Source organism: Ischnura elegans, chromosome 6 (assembly GCF_921293095.1).
Source record: "Ischnura elegans chromosome 6, ioIscEleg1.1, whole genome shotgun sequence".
Lineage (NCBI taxonomy): Eukaryota > Metazoa > Arthropoda > Insecta > Odonata > Coenagrionidae > Ischnura > Ischnura elegans.
Genome location: NC_060251.1, coordinates 8,479,599 through 8,495,031, shown reverse-complemented (window position 1 = coordinate 8,495,031; position 15,433 = coordinate 8,479,599). Strand labels below are relative to the sequence as shown.

The 15,433-nt window shown below is 36.7% G+C and overlaps 2 protein-coding genes across 2 annotated transcripts; one reads left to right on the top strand and one right to left on the bottom strand.

Moving 5' to 3' along the window:
* Positions 1-53: 53 nt before the first annotated feature.
* LOC124160533 (cyclin-dependent kinase 1-B) lies at positions 54-8,947 on the top strand. The gene is made up of 8 exons (XM_046536394.1): positions 54-170; positions 267-406; positions 508-664; positions 745-883; positions 2,054-2,209; positions 2,888-3,051; positions 6,971-7,112; positions 8,151-8,947. Exons 2-8 carry the CDS (start codon positions 370-372, stop codon positions 8,256-8,258), a joined length of 903 nt encoding a protein of 300 aa, XP_046392350.1. The 5' UTR covers positions 54-170; positions 267-369; the 3' UTR covers positions 8,259-8,947.
* A 76-nt stretch (positions 8,948-9,023) lies between these two features.
* Positions 9,024-15,209, bottom strand: LOC124160436 (glutathione peroxidase-like). Its single transcript, XM_046536289.1, has 4 exons — positions 15,000-15,209; positions 13,846-13,938; positions 11,058-11,201; positions 9,024-10,076 (listed from the first exon to the last, which is right to left on the bottom strand). The coding sequence occupies exons 1-4, from the start codon at positions 15,207-15,209 to the stop codon at positions 9,840-9,842; spliced, it is 684 nt and encodes a 227-aa protein (XP_046392245.1). The 3' UTR covers positions 9,024-9,839.
* Positions 15,210-15,433: the final 224 nt, after the last annotated feature.

Below are 15,433 nucleotides of genomic sequence, written 5' to 3'. Positions count from 1 at the left end.
ATGATTACGATTTGCGTTATTTTTCTGTTGAGTTTTGAATCCTTGTTTCTCATTGGAGGACGCGACTGACCAGTTGTACATCCCGCTCGAAGTCGTTTGAAAACTTTTGAAACTTGAAGCCACAAACTTCATGTAACCTTGTTGATACTTCTCTTCTTCCTTATTAGGAGGTAAATAGCCAGTGTTTGGTTTTATAGTATTCTTTAATTTCATTGTTGCAAATAGGTGGTTGTAGTTCTGAAACTGTTTTATATTTGAAATTATAGAGCCGCCTTTTCGTGAAGACGTTATTTACACGTGCCGACCTAGCAATTTTCGCATGAGAAGTTCCTTGTCTTCGGATTTCTTCCTCCAAAATAGGCATTTGTGATGGACGAGTACGTTAAAATTGAGAAAATCGGAGAGGGTAAGCTCGATTCGGTTGTAACATTTACTCCCTCTTTGTACTACGTATGTTTCTTTTACGCTTGCCATATTCATTGAACTCACTGAATTTTCGCTGTTTAGGTACTTATGGCGTTGTTTATAAAGGGAAGCATAAGGTAAGTGGTCATATGGTGGCTATGAAAAAAATTAGATTAGAGAACGAGGATGAAGGAGTACCATCCACCGCAATTCGAGAAATATCGTTGCTGAAAGAACTTCAACACCCAAATATTGTCAGGTATGTTATTCATTACTACTACTACACTATATTTTCCCCTCTGGTGTGGATTTTACAGTGATATTGTTTAATTTTTTTAGCCTTGAAGCGGTGGTTATGGAGGAATCGCGACTCTACTTGATATTTGAATTTTTGTCAATGGATCTCAAGAGGCATATGGACCAAATTCCCAAAGGAGAATACCTTGATCCAATGACGGTGAAGTCTTATCTCTACCAGGTATTATTTTAATCATATTTTCATAATTTTTATCCTTTATTTTTTATTTTTACCTTTTATTTATTTTCTTAGTGGATGCTACGAAAGAGGAAATTGTTAATTCGTATTGTTCTTTTTGGATGTGTTGTCTATTTTTGATACAATTTATTTTCTGTATCTCTTAAATAATGAATTTTAATTGTAATGGGTAGTATTTAATTTTCTTCTCCTGTCGCGGCACCGAGGTTTGCTTATCTCTTTGGTTCGATTGATGAATTTCCTTTTTTCACTTCAATGTAGGATTGATAATAATTCCTTTTCACCACCAGTCTTTGTAATCTGGCTGAGTGCTGTGAAAGATGGCACAGGTGCTCATTTACGTCAGTATTATTTGGAGGTGAATATGCGTTTAATGATGATTGAGTTTTCTATTAAGCGGCGCCTGAGGTTCGGCTCATTTTTCCAGATTTCCCTTAAAAATATATTAACTTCTCCTTACAGTTTCTCTGGTATCATATCAAGAAGGTTTATAGAGGAAATCCTGAAAAAATAAGTTCCTCCTAGTGGTACATGATGATGGATTTAAAGCTCTTCCACACTTTCATGAATGAAATCCATCATTCTTTCCCTTGGATTAGTACATGACCCACCTGTCCTTGTCACATACATGAAACTCTTTCCTTAGCCTCATCATCAAAATTTTCTATCTGTATATTGCTGTCGGACACCCACTCACCAGTACTTCCACCTGCCACATCTCTTTATATTCTCCCAAAAATTTTCTCTCCTCACTAGCAGCCACCTTTCTAGTCTTTCGTGTCATTAATGTGTCTCAAAAATTGATTCTCAAAACTCTCCAATGCTTCCAGCATGTTCTTATCATCTATCTTCCAAAGGCCTAAATGGCAAGGGCCTGACATATAGCTCTATAAGCCTTGCTGAATTACAATGGGAATCAAGGGATGTGGAATAGTGAGTTTCTAGTCTGCACATTGCCTCGGGAAGATTTAGGTATGTTATTTGATTTCTAGTTCAGGGGAATTATTTTCTGCTGCAGTTAATGTGAAACCTCTTTATCAACCAGTTTCACTTATGCCGCTGTGAACCATGAAGACTTGTAAAGTGTAAATACAGTACTCGCCCATTAGGTGCATTGAAAATTGGAACTATCTGTTTTGTTTTCATTTTCAGATATTGCAGGCCATTCTGTTTTGCCACCAAAGAAGAGTGCTCCATAGAGATTTAAAGCCCCAGAATCTGTTGATTGATGGCAAAGGAACCATTAAGATAGCTGATTTTGGACTTGGTAGAGCTTTTGGTATTCCAGTCAGAATATACACTCATGAGGTAATCAAAATGGAGGTATCTCAAATTGGGGATCATAAGCTCAATTAATAACTCTACAACTGATATTGGATATTCTTTTAGATCTGCTAAAAACTGAAAATAATTTTAAATTATGAACCATACACTATCAATTACATTGATAGCCATCAATAATTAAGTACAATTTTCAACGATTAATGCCGTGGTCTTTTTGTGTAGGCCTAACTATGGATTAATGATTTAAGAAACATTGGCAGTGGATAAGTTTTTTTTTTTTTTTTTCATTTATTAAGGCCTAAATACAGGATAACTGAAGTGGTTTTATGAAGCCTACCTTAGGTACATTATACATAAAGTTATTTCAAAAGTTCTGGGTGGATAACATAATTCTATTTAAATTGTGTGAAGTACATATTGTATTTAGAGAACTATTTTTTGAGAAAATAATTGTAGTACCAGTTCTTCTTGGCTTTTCTGGTTCTTAGTGGGTTCATATTAGTCAGGGAAATAAGACGCCGGATTGAGAGTCTGGAAAGTTGAAGGAAATTAGATTATTGTCGGGGAAAAGTGTGGTACTGAGAATGGACAAAATGTCATAAGATTTGACGTATCTTGTACGTGTGAAATGAATCATTCCCAATGCTTGTCTTAATCTTGTTTAATTTTGGTTACCTTATAAACATAAAATCCTGTTGTTAGGTTGTCACACTGTGGTACAGGAGTCCTGAAGTTTTACTGGGTGCATCTCGATATGCCTGTCCCATAGATATATGGTCTGTTGGATGCATATTTTCTGAAATGGCTTCACGAAAACCGCTGTTCCAAGGGGACTCGGAAATTGACCAGTTGTTCAGAATCTTTAGGTAAGTCATGACCAATTCTCACTGTTTACATCAATAAATTTTCCCTGAAATGAATGCAGTTCTTTAACATGTCATTTCTGTGGGGTTCTGTTCTTCTTTTGGTATATCGTTCATGGTATTCTAATGCTGCTCATCCATACAGTATCTGGTCACTGATAATAGGGATGTGCATTTTATAATCATATCATTATACATTTTATTAGCTGTAACATTAAGCAAGTTAAGTTTGTTTAGCGAGAATTAAATCCAATTTTAATCATTATAGAACAACTAGCATTTGTTATTATGACATGCAGTTATCATTCCTCCTAGTTGGGTCCAAGAAATCTTTGTGAATGAATAGTAGTGGTGTAGGGTGGTTATAAATGGTGTTCATTGTAATATTTCATAAGGATTCTAGAAATGTAATATTTTCGAAGCTTCTGCTTTGCTTTTCTTTTTCCAATTTCAGCTGTGATATTTTTCCTGAAATTTGATAGGTAGAAGGTTGACTTTATTCACCTCATGACTTCTAGTGTACATAGGTACTTGTAAATGCAACATTATTTCAGTCTCTATTCCTAAAATTACAGTATCTTTATCATTATTAAGTTTATAGGTGACATATTCACAGTTTGTGGTCCCCTAAGTTACTTAGTACAATCAAAGCATTCAAACAGTTTCTGGTTACAGTCTCTCGGTGTGCTTGCACCAGTCTCAGTTTGTCGAACGAGGAAAAGTGTAGTTAAGTCTGAGCTAAAAGTGCACTGATTTCAAGCATACTGAAATAAGTATTTTTGTACAAAATGACGTGTGGTGAGAAATTTTATCATGAATGGATTACAAGATCAATAAAACAAAGAATATCTCAATCTTCATGATGAAGACGTGCAAAGTACGTGAACATTCCTGGATATTATGCCAGTGACGCTGGTGAAGATGAATTTTTCTTCAGCTTAGAACCGGGAAGATGAGGGAGTACCATAAATTAAACGCAACTCTTAGGCCAGGCTTTGCGAACTGCCATGTTAAGAGGAGGTACCTTGCCTCCCCTAACCACCCCCCGCTTTTTCCTTACTCGACGTAGTACAGTGATTTTCATAGATGGCAGCCCGAAAAAAGTGTACGTGACTGCCGATAGATGGCAGCACTGACAAATAGCGGCAAAACTGGGCATTCAAATATGTCATCCAGTATATACAGTAATATTAATACTCGCATTTCCTGAAAAACAAAACTTTTTGTTTCTTTTAAAGAAAAAACTGGTAATTAAACATTAAGTCATTTTTATTGATAAAAAACAGTAATACATTTATAAAACAAGGCAACATTAACATTTGAAAAAGATCACTGAAAAACAATAGATCACCACTTCAATGCCTTACGTTCGAAACAATTTTATAAAGCATGAAAAAATACTAAGGCATTTAAATAACCTCACATTCAGGGATAAGGAAAGAAATATTGCTCGAATATTAACTCGAACACATTGAGCAAAAGACAGTTGTGAATGCAATGCATTAATAGGTGCATGAGCAATGAATAGCAATGTGACAACTTGCTTATCAAATGCATATGAAGCCAATGGCAGTACACCCCAGCATAACCATGCAAGACAATTAAACCAACAGGCAGTTAGAGGCAATCAACACTATCAGCAAAGGACAGTTGTGAACGCAATGCATTAATAGGAACGTGAGCACTGAATAGTTATCAGATAACTAGCCACAACACTTGCATATGAAGCAAAAGGCAGTACACCACAGCATAACCATGCAAGACAATTAAACCAACAGGCAGTCAGAGGCACTTAAACACAATCAGCAAAGGACAGTTGTGAATGCAATGCATTAATAGGAACGTGAGCACCGAATAGCAATCAGACAACTTGCTTATCACATGCATATGAAGCAAATGGCAGCACACCCCAGCATAACCATACAAGAAAATTAAACCAACTGACAGTCGGGGGCACTTCAGCACAATCAGCAAAGGAGAGTTGTGAACGCAATGCATTAATAGGAATGTGAGCACTGAATACTTATCAGATAACTCGCCGCAACACTTGCATATGAAGCAAAAGGCAGTACACCCCAGGATAACCATGCAAAACAATTAAACCAACTGACAGTCAGGGGCACTTCAACACAATCAGCAAAGGACAGTTGTGAATGCAATGCATTAATATAGGAACATGAGCACTGAATAGCAATCAGATAACTACCTTTAACACTAACATACGAAGCAAAAGGCAGTACACCACAGCATAACCATGCAAGACGATTAAACCAACAGTCGGAGGCACTTCAACACTACACAAACACTTCAGCAAAGGACAGTTGTGAATCCAATGCATTAACAGGCGCGTGAGCACTGAATATAAATCAGAGAACTGGCTTTAACGCTGACATACGAAGCAAAAGGCAGTACACCACCTCCCATCCGAAATATGGGCACCACACTCCAAAACACTACGGTAGTGCTTCATTTTCACTTTATAAAAATAAAGACTTATCACACGGATCACTAGAGCTCCTAACTTGCCAAGAGAACAGATTCAAAACGTGGTCACGTGGTTATAACGGCGCTGGCAGAAGCTGGGACCACGTGAGTTCCACGAAAACCCTCCCCTACTTCCCCCTCCCTCTCTCACCTCCCCTACAACTTCAATACTTCTCTCAGATGGCGTGAGAGTGCAAGTTACCCGGAAGCCCCGTAAGACATCGCACTGGTTGTCGTAGGCCCAGCAAAAAAGTTGAGCCATTTCAGAGCCCTGGTCAGTGTATTTTGGGTCTAGATCATCAGTTCATCTCTTATTCATAACCATCAGTTGTTTTCAGTCAATGATGAATGTGAGTATCCAATCAAAACTCTTCATGGATTTTTACATGCATTTTGCTTTTAGCTTGTTTAACCCTTTCGCGCTGGACCTTTGTTGAGGGAAGTTCTTCCTCAATACGAGTGTCTTGAAAGTTTTCTTTACTCCCCCGTACAAAGCTTTTTTGCGTCGACTGAAGGCTGTCAACTGGCTAAAATAATAATGCAAAATATATGCAAATATTCGTTGTTCGCATCGATTTTTTTACATTCAAAATGAATTTTGTTTTTTTTTCTGAGCGTGCAGAAATTTTAAACGAAGTTCTAACATTGATATAGACGGATTTAGTATATTTAATAGTTGTTCTATAACTCCGTTGATATTAACGTTAGAATTTCGTTTGAAATTTCCATGTGGTCAGCAAAAAAAGATGAATTCATTTCTAGCATTGGATTTCAAAAGTAAGCAACAAATATTTTTTTGGAAAACACACTGCAAATAACAGTAGTTGACCGCGTGGAGAGGATAGGAAAAGATCGACCTGAGCGTCCGAAGAAGGAACTGGGCTCGCGCTAAGGCGGATCACGAGGTGCGACCGATTCCTTGGGTCTATTGTGTCCGCCACCGTCACTTTTTTCGACCTGTGCCACACTGGCGTGGCACTCGTTGGTTAGGGTAGGAAAATTCACGCCACACAGGTGTGGCATTTGTTGTTTATGGAAGTAAGTCCTCGCCGCACAGGTGTGGCATTCGGCGCGAAAGGGTTAAATAGTATACATTTATGATTCTTAAATTAGTGACAATTACTCTTTTTTATAAAAATCTCTCAACCCCTAAGTAACGATTTATTAATTAAGATGAAAACAATATTACTCAAGCTCGTAGCAACTTGAAAACTTTTTTCTGTGGAATTTTCTAAATTTGTGGCTGAAGAGAGGCAAAAGAAGACAAATTTCACAGTGAAATATTTTTTCTTTGAAAAATAATAATTTGGGTGTGAAAGGGTTTATAACCTCTGTATGTTTTTGATCTCAAGCTCATGCATCTGTCTTTTCAGCTATAATCTAATGTTAAGACAAGACTATTGAAATAAAGTGAAAAGCATTTCCTTTGTAATTTCAGGGTGCTTAGGACTCCCACGGAAACAATTTGGCCTGGGGTGAGTCAGCTTCCAGACTACAAAGCGACATTCCCCAACTGGACAAACAACACGCTGAGCACGCATGTGAAGAATATGGATGAGCAAGGACTAGACCTGCTGCAGGTAATTTACTCGAAAATTCCGTAAAATGTTTCAGAAGTGCACATGTTGTGTTGTTATTCCTTTTTGCACTATGGTTTGGCTTTGTGCTATTGAAGTTCCTTATGGGTTTCTCATGTTTATTCATTCATTTATTTGCAAAATTATAAAATTTGGTAAAGTGGAGCAGTTCAGATATTAGGACTCTTTGGTGTATTGTAACAAGTTAATAGCATTGATATAATGTAATATTTGTTTTTACACAAAGTAAACAGTCAACCCTGGTTACCAGCCTAGGTCTTATTTGATCATGAGTTTTAACAGATTATGAATAATTTCTTGTTGTGATAAAAATAATGTCGCTGATAAAACTACATATATCTGATGAACTTCTGTTATATATAATATTTTTCTGATTTTCAAATTAATTGCGGTGGATTTTCTCATGATGCCCCCAGCAGACCTTTATAGCCGAGGTAGACTGTTATACAATATTTGATATGTGGCATGCCGTGGTGGATATTCTTAGCATTTATTAAATGAGACCTTGCGCAACGCTTCACTTTGTTTGTGCACAATTTTCATCGCACACCTCAGCATTTTCAAGTGCCACTACAACATTTTCACCAAGGTCATCTCTAGGTTGAGCCTTTTACCGATAGGAAGGGGAACAGGGAAATGAAGTGTCAGGGAAGAGTGGGAATATTGTGGTGGGAGAAAGGGTTGTTTTAGGGACGATTAAAAAATTACTCTTCCTCCTACGATACTGATTCCCGAGACCCAGTGCCCACCCTATCCCCTATCTGTTGGAATGAGGGGGGGATGTTCCTTGTGAAAAATATTGCAATTGAGAATGATGCAGTGAAAACAAAATGAATCGTGCCCAAATAAGTGGAAAATTGTGCAATTCAAATCTAATTTAATGAATACATCGACCTAGTATGATACATCATATTAATAACAATGTAATCTTGTGGCAAAATGCTCACATATCCACAATGCTGTCTGTTTTTGTTATTTAATTGCTTGCTGGTAAAAAATGGCTGTTTTTTTTCTTTTCAGAGCATGCTTGTATATAACCCTGTCGATAGGATATCAGCAAAGGCAGCTGTTGCCCATCCATTCTTCAAGGACCTTGATAAAGCCAGTCTCCCTGCTAGAGAACCTTAAGGCTGCTGTGTGGGATAAGAGTGAATTTCGACAACCTTACTTGTTTTTGTCATGGTGGAAATTAAAGTGGCTGTACAGATAAGTGAATCATTTGCGAATGTGGTATGAACTAGTAAATAAGTGTTTGGGGTTGAGTTTTCTTTCTGATGTCCCACAGTGATGGGCTTTGTCTTTCTGGGTGTTTGTGCATTTTCATGCCACCTTTGCAAATGCATTTTCGCATTAACACTAGTTCCACCATGAATTTTCAACCTGTCACTTATATTTCCAAGGAAAGTATTATTTTTATCAGCTACCAAAAACTTGTTGAAACCTTCAATCTATAAGCATTAGCGTTAGATCTTTTTACCTTCTCATTTCCTGTCATTTTGTTGTATGTACTATTTTTCTCTTTTGTTGTGCACTAGGTACCAATGTCCTTAAGGAAAGTGGCAAACTGTACAGTGTGATAGTCCAGTGATCATGAACTTGTAATTTTAAAGGCCTTTACAGGGCTAATTATTCTCTTATTACATATCGAGGGTTTTTGTTATCCTCCACTTTTAGGATCTGATGTTGTGGGTTTTTCCTCAAGGACAGACGGATTGTCTCCACTGGGGAGCTCAAATGTTCTTTTTGTACTTTTATACCACCTAGAGTTTTTTTAGTGTAGGATATGGAAATAAAAGCATTTTTTTAATTAATAATTCATTTATTTGTTTGGCATCAAGATTCCATTCCTTCCAAACGAATTTCTCCAATCTGGCCACCCATTTTTGACCTTGGCTCATCCTCAACAAGTTCCTCCGCCTTGCGACCCAGATTCCCTCTTCTAAGCTGAATGCACTAAAGAGCTTAAAAGAGTAGATTTCTGGATCTGGTCATCAGGATCAACCCACCAGTGGCCTCTGGTTTACGGCTAATCCATCATTATTAGGAGGAGGGTCATCATCTCGGATGATTTCAATCTCCAGTGGGTGACTAGCAATGGCACTTTATATCCCTCCTTTACACCTCTCTTGATGGCATTGACACATAACAAAGTATTTTTCAGGGGCTTATGAGTTACTATATTTTTTTTCAAATCTCAAGTCTTTTTGCTGGAATGTTAATCACTGTTGTTAGGAGAATTCTTTTTGTGTGGCTCCCTTCTTTACAGCGTTCACTGATTTAAAGTTACCAACATTTGTTACATATGAATACAGCAGACCCTTGAAGTAAGATATTAAGCTGTTCCGAAAGGCTGATCGCACAGTGAATTCCATTGTATGTTGAATCAGAGTAATTTGTGGTCAAGGAATCTCTATAAAGAGTATCATCACATGTATATGCTATTAATTTAAAAATATGTTTCTCTGAAAATTAAATAATTGATGGCATTGTCTGAGAGATTCCAAATTTGAAATTTTAGACAGCACGCAAAATCAGTTCAATGAGTATCTAAGTCAAGGACTGAATCAATCCATTTCAAGTTGTACCCAATGTAAAACAGAGTCTGCTGTATACATATATTTTGCGATAAACTTTTTGCATATAACTGTTTTCTTTGCATCAGAGTTTTGTAGCACTAGTCCTTGCCTTGCCAATATGGCAGAATCACTTTTAATGGTGTTGGTGGTAGTTGATCGGCTGCATGAAATGAAGGGGCTCTTGTTGAAGCTGGATGATGTCGTGTTGAATCATGTGAGGCTCTGTACTGGGATCATATCTCACGCGAGGTATTCCATTCTTATCAATGAGAAACTTCTCCCAGTTCCAGCGGACATCAGAGTTCTTCATTGGTTTGTAAAAGAGTCTGTCTGGATCAGAGAAGCTCTCACGCGTTGGTGGACATTGTGACTGGTGAGAAATGTTGGAAGATTAGGAAAAACTGGAGAGAAAAGCTGTGGAAATCATCTTACATGTGAGTATAGGTCAAGGTATATCCCATGCATGAAAAATTATTATCCTACGATTGAACTTCATGGTACTGAAGGTAAAAGAAACTGCTCATGGTAAAGTACAATCTCTAAAAATTGGCCTGGTGGTAATTCAGTGGTCCAGGCTGGCAACTGCCTGTAAGCTTAAATATTTTCATCAGTTTTAAATGAAGTACTATTTCATAATTTGGAAAGTGTTTGTTTTATTCTTTCATAATCTGTATCAAGTTTTGCTCGAATGTGACCCACCGGTTCGGAGAGGCATAATAGAGGTACCTTTGGAAATGTGCTGCATATGTAATTTTGCAAGAATGGCCTTCCACAAAGTGAACAATTAATTTCTTAATTAGCATTTCCATATTGGCTAAGTTCCAATAGTTTTCATCCCATTTGCAATTTTAAGACTTTCACTTGAGTTATATTACGTAACTTTTTTTCTAATTCAATTGTCTGCTTACTATGTACAATATTATTCTTCTTTCCTGTCATTACTGTATATTTTGTAATGTCTTTATCAAAATGTACCTTCCTTATGTATATATGTACCAGTGCTTTAATTGCTGTGTGCATTCATGCAGCTACAGTCAACTACATGTGTAACTGTTACCTAATGTAAACAATAAATAGTTATGGTACTTTTCCACACGACTTATTCAAAACGACTGGTTTCGTCGCAGAGGGGACATCATCAGGTACAGAAATCGTCACCTCTGCGACGAAACCGGCCGTTTTGAATCAATCGTGTGAAAAAGTACCATGGCTATTTATTGTTTAAAATGGATTTTCACAAAGTAAAGCCTGAAACAATTGAGTTACCTAATATGTTCAGACGTGACTGTGAGGCTCGACTAAAATCATCTGTTTACTGAGTTAGTAACTATGTATGTATGACACTTCTTACCTTCAGGTATGTGTACAAAGGATGTTCATGAGCCCCATTTACTTCTGTTTTGGCAGTTAGTGGGAAATTCGGTTCAAAACCTTTCCCAGGGCGCACATGCTTAATGCCATTTAAGATCTCAGATGCATTTGATCCGGGCTCTTGCTGCAATTAAAGTTATTCATATATTTTAGTTTTCATATTAATTTATAGAGTTAAGATGCACATACATAAATTTCATCGACAAATCATTGTTAAAAAATTATATCTGCTATTCTGTGTGACTAATTGCTTAACTGAGTCTATTCTGTGATTGGGGGAAATATTTAATTCCTTACTAACTTTTTTTTATATTGCTTACTATAGGAATTAATGACATCCATTCTGATACCACTTCATTTAGTCCAATTTCTCTCAGATTATTCTGAAGTATTTGATGGTCAACTGAGTTAAATGCCTTGTACAAGTCATAGAATAGACAAATGATTATTTCCTTATTGTTTATGGAATCAGTGGCGTAACTAGGAATATGCTTTGGGGGGGATGGAATGGTCAGCGGTGGCGACAGGGAGAGGGGGAAAACGGCAATTTTTTTCAAAGATTACATGCCTGGAAATACATTTTCACTAGGGATGGACGGGTCCAGGATTTTTCTCGGATTCGGATCGGATCCTTGATTTTTGGAGCCGGATCTTTTAGACCGGATATTTTTGGATCCAAATCCATTTTCAAATTCCTGCTATTATACGAAGTAATTATTCAAGTTTATTCTGGGTACATACGATCTAAGGAATGCTTTTTAGATTTTCATACACATTTTTATAAATTAAAAAATATTTTTTATAGGCTTTCAAGTAGTTTTTTTTTAAACATCTTTATATGCTCAGGACCTAAACTGTTACGCTTGGGTTTGGAAATGAAAATAGGAAAAATCTTCGGATAAACCACTGACCAGTGGTGTAGCGAGAGGGGGATCCGGACCCCCCCAAAATATAAAAACAATTACTTTCCTTCATAAAAGGAAACAAAATATTGAAAAGTCATGAATTTACAATAAGTTTCTTTGAAGAATGAAGTTTTTTTCGATTATGAAGGGTATTAAAATTAGTTTGAAACCCTCTACTTTGTACCCTTTAGTTAAAACATTTGCCCCCCTGATTTTGGACCCCTCCCCTTACGAAATTCCTGGCTACCCCACTGCCATAGGCTGAATTCAAATTTTCCTCACGCACGTTTCTCCTGAATTTTGTCACCGTCTTGTGTGAATTGGATACGCAAAGGGGGGAGGGCTTAAGTCCCACTCAACCCCTCTTTGGACCCACCACTGTTGGAATCTATACTACAACTGTTCCTAATTGGCTTATTGTTATTCCTACTTCACACAAATGACTTGCCAAGCATGAATATGACGCAAATCACATGCTTAGTGCCTCTTTTCTAAAGAAAATTTAAAAATCCAATGGAAAGGTTTAACTGGATATCCCAAAAAAAGTTGTACTGAATCTAACAATAACTTCTCATCGATGGCTATGTTCTAACAGCACATATCTCAAAATTTGGCCAGTCTGAGTTAATTTTGTTCATAAAAAGTAAAATTTGAGCAAAAAACAACTCGTTGTTTACAAATGCTTGCTTCTTTTTCAGTTTTATGTATTTTTGGTTTTTTATTTAAATTACAATTACATATGTACAATTAAAAAATAAATTGTTTTTTTAGCTCTCCTGGAAAGTTGCCTTTTTTGAGATACGTGTTATTAGAACTCGGCCATCCTTATGTTATTTTCCATGCATATCAAATATCCAATAATTGAGATAAATAATATGCAGATAAGATACAGTAAATAAGCAAATTTTCTTGGTATAGCCTAAATAGATATCCTGGACTGGTCAAATTGCATTGAAATTTTGTCCAAGCAGTTACATTGACACATTTACAATTTTAAAATGTTGTTATTTGTCTATTATGCTGATATATTTCTAGGTTTATTTATGGTACACATGTTATTTTGGGGAACATCTTTTCATAGTTATAGAATATGCAAACTATAGAAATGGGCAGTTAGAAGAATTGCCAGAGGTTCCAACAGAACTTACTGTAAACCTTATTCACAGTATCCGGCGATATCAGGTGGAAATGTTTTATATCCATGAGAATAAAATAAAATGGTAAACTTCCACACAATTTTATTTACAAAGTACCGACCCGGTTTCGACACGTTGTGTCATTATCAAGGTACCAATTTGGCTTTCCAAGTTCTATATATACCGTCCAGGAAGAGAAATGTGGGGTGGAAAGGATAGCAATCCACCCCACCTTTCTCTTCCTGGACGGTATACATAGAACTTGGAAAGCCAAATTGGTACCTTGATAATGACGCAACGTGTCGAAACCGGGTCGGTACTTTGTAAATAAAATTGTGTGGAAGTTTACCATTTTATTTTATTCTCATGGATGTAAACCTTATTTTATTAAATTAAAATTTATATTGACTCTTCTAATAAAATGCTTTTATTGGGTCGTGATTGATTCTATGAAGTCCCTTCTTAATCTAGCTGATAGGAAACTTGAACTGAATCAAATCAAGATAGTGATTGATGACTGCTGATCAAGAATTTTAAATACTCACAGATGAAAAATGATGAACTGCATTGAAAAACGTAGTGATATTAATTTAAAAAATATGAAGATATGATTTTAATTTTGAATTGATTAAAAAATTGTCTTCTAGACGAGTCTAAATGATTCCTTCCCTGACTCTTAATGTTTAGTGATGTTTAATCATGACAGAATGTTGATTGCAATGCTCACCATGCCAAACTGGTTGCTGGGGATGCCAAGGACGGCAATACCTGGGTAGTTTTCGATGAGTGCATTCACTCCCAGGTAGTGGTGGGTAAAAGATCAGTAAGTGGCCACATTTACGATCAAGAGAACCTGCAAGGAAATGATATTGATCCTAGGATCTTATAACACACTTGTAGCATGTGGGTTCAAGGGTTTTGAAATAAGTCTCTGAGGGGATCTCTGCAATGGCATCAGGGAAAATGTATGTCATAATGCACAAATCAATGTAAGTGCTGCATTTTCACTGCACTGGGGACTCGCATTTTCATGACCTTTATATGATAGGAATTGAGACTGCAATTGGCAGCAGGTACATAATTGTTTTTCCACGTTCATTGTAAAAAAATGAGTTTTAAAAAGAATTTGAATTTATTTCTAAAGGAAGTTTGCATTTTATTGACCCTAACTTTTCAAAAATGTGGTGTAATGACCAGGAAATTAGAATTCAGGAATATTGTAGAAACCCTCCAAAATAAAAGTACAATATCTGGTGGAAGCAGCACATTACATTAAGCACAGTGAATGAAACAAACTGTACATCCCACACAGCTTTATATAATCCCTGATTCATTTTTATATCCAAGCGTCATTTTCAAGGGGAAGGTATCTGACAAAATATGATATATTTCCAGGGGGCAAGCTCAAGCTGAGAGGTAGGGAGAGTTTGCCAAGCACCTTCTCCCGAAATGTCAATAGAGAGGATTTAACCCATAGTGATAAATATTGTACAAGTTCAAAAGTAATTTTTAAAGTTAACCATTCCAAAATCCTTCCAAATTTTCTCTTATAATTGTTAAGAAAAAATTCAATAAACCCTTTGAAAAAAATATATCAAGAAAACCAGGAAATCTTAGGTAATTTTCAAATCAATAGTGGCAGATATGTCAAATGAACTGCTTATTCTTTTATCCTGGGCAAAAATCTAAAATCAGGCACAAAATTCTAGATTACATCTCAATTCTGCAACCTCTTCCCTAAAATTTTGCAAGTCAAATTCTCCTAAAAGTCATTGTGTGTTATATCGATCGCTAAACAGAAAGGTACATATTAAAGTAAATCTGACATGAAGCAAGATGAATCAACATTTTATGAGAGACATAATTTAGGTATGTTCACACCTGTCCTTGGTATTCTGACAGGCTAATGTTTCTCCTCCCATAGATGTCAGGGATGGTGAAGTTGTAAACTCCGTTCCTGGGAGCTTTGAGGCTGTTGGCACTGTAGCTGGAGCACATCCTTGACGCCACTCTGTCTCCAGCTTCCGCTCCGCCCAACCCAATCGACAACAGGCATAGCAGGGGGGCCAACCAATGTTTGGCCTCCCCCATCGTGAGAATGCACTTCGTCTCCTCCTGAAATTAAACTGTAAAAAAAAACCCACTTCAATCCCTCTATTTGGAAGCAATTCAAGTTGAATATGCAAACAACAATGGTTATTAATTATTTAAAAATTCTCGACATACTTTCGAGGAAAAACACAGGGCATAAGTGGAGGTGAGGGGAATATTTTAGTACACTTCTTACAATTATTTATTTATAGTAAAATTCTGTT

Excerpts from the sequence above, each read along its gene's own strand:
- LOC124160533 (XM_046536394.1), top strand. The coding sequence starts at position 370 with ATGGACGAGTACGTTAAAATTGAGAAAATCGGAGAGG. Across the intron at positions 884-2,053 it reads TGAAGTCTTATCTCTACCAG|ATATTGCAGGCCATTCTGTT; the intron begins GTATTATTTTAA and ends TTTCATTTTCAG. Across the intron at positions 3,052-6,970 it reads CAGTTGTTCAGAATCTTTAG|GGTGCTTAGGACTCCCACGG; the intron begins GTAAGTCATGAC and ends TTGTAATTTCAG.
- LOC124160436 (XM_046536289.1), bottom strand. The coding sequence starts at position 15,209 with ATGGGGGAGGCCAAACATTGGTTGGCCCCCCTGCTATGCCTGTTGTCG. Across the intron at positions 13,939-14,999 it reads TGTCAGAATACCAAGGACAG|TCTTTTACCCACCACTACCT; the intron begins GTGTGAACATAC and ends GCCACTTACTGA. Across the intron at positions 11,202-13,845 it reads CCAGCAACCAGTTTGGCATG|CAAGAGCCCGGATCAAATGC; the intron begins GTGAGCATTGCA and ends CTTTAATTGCAG.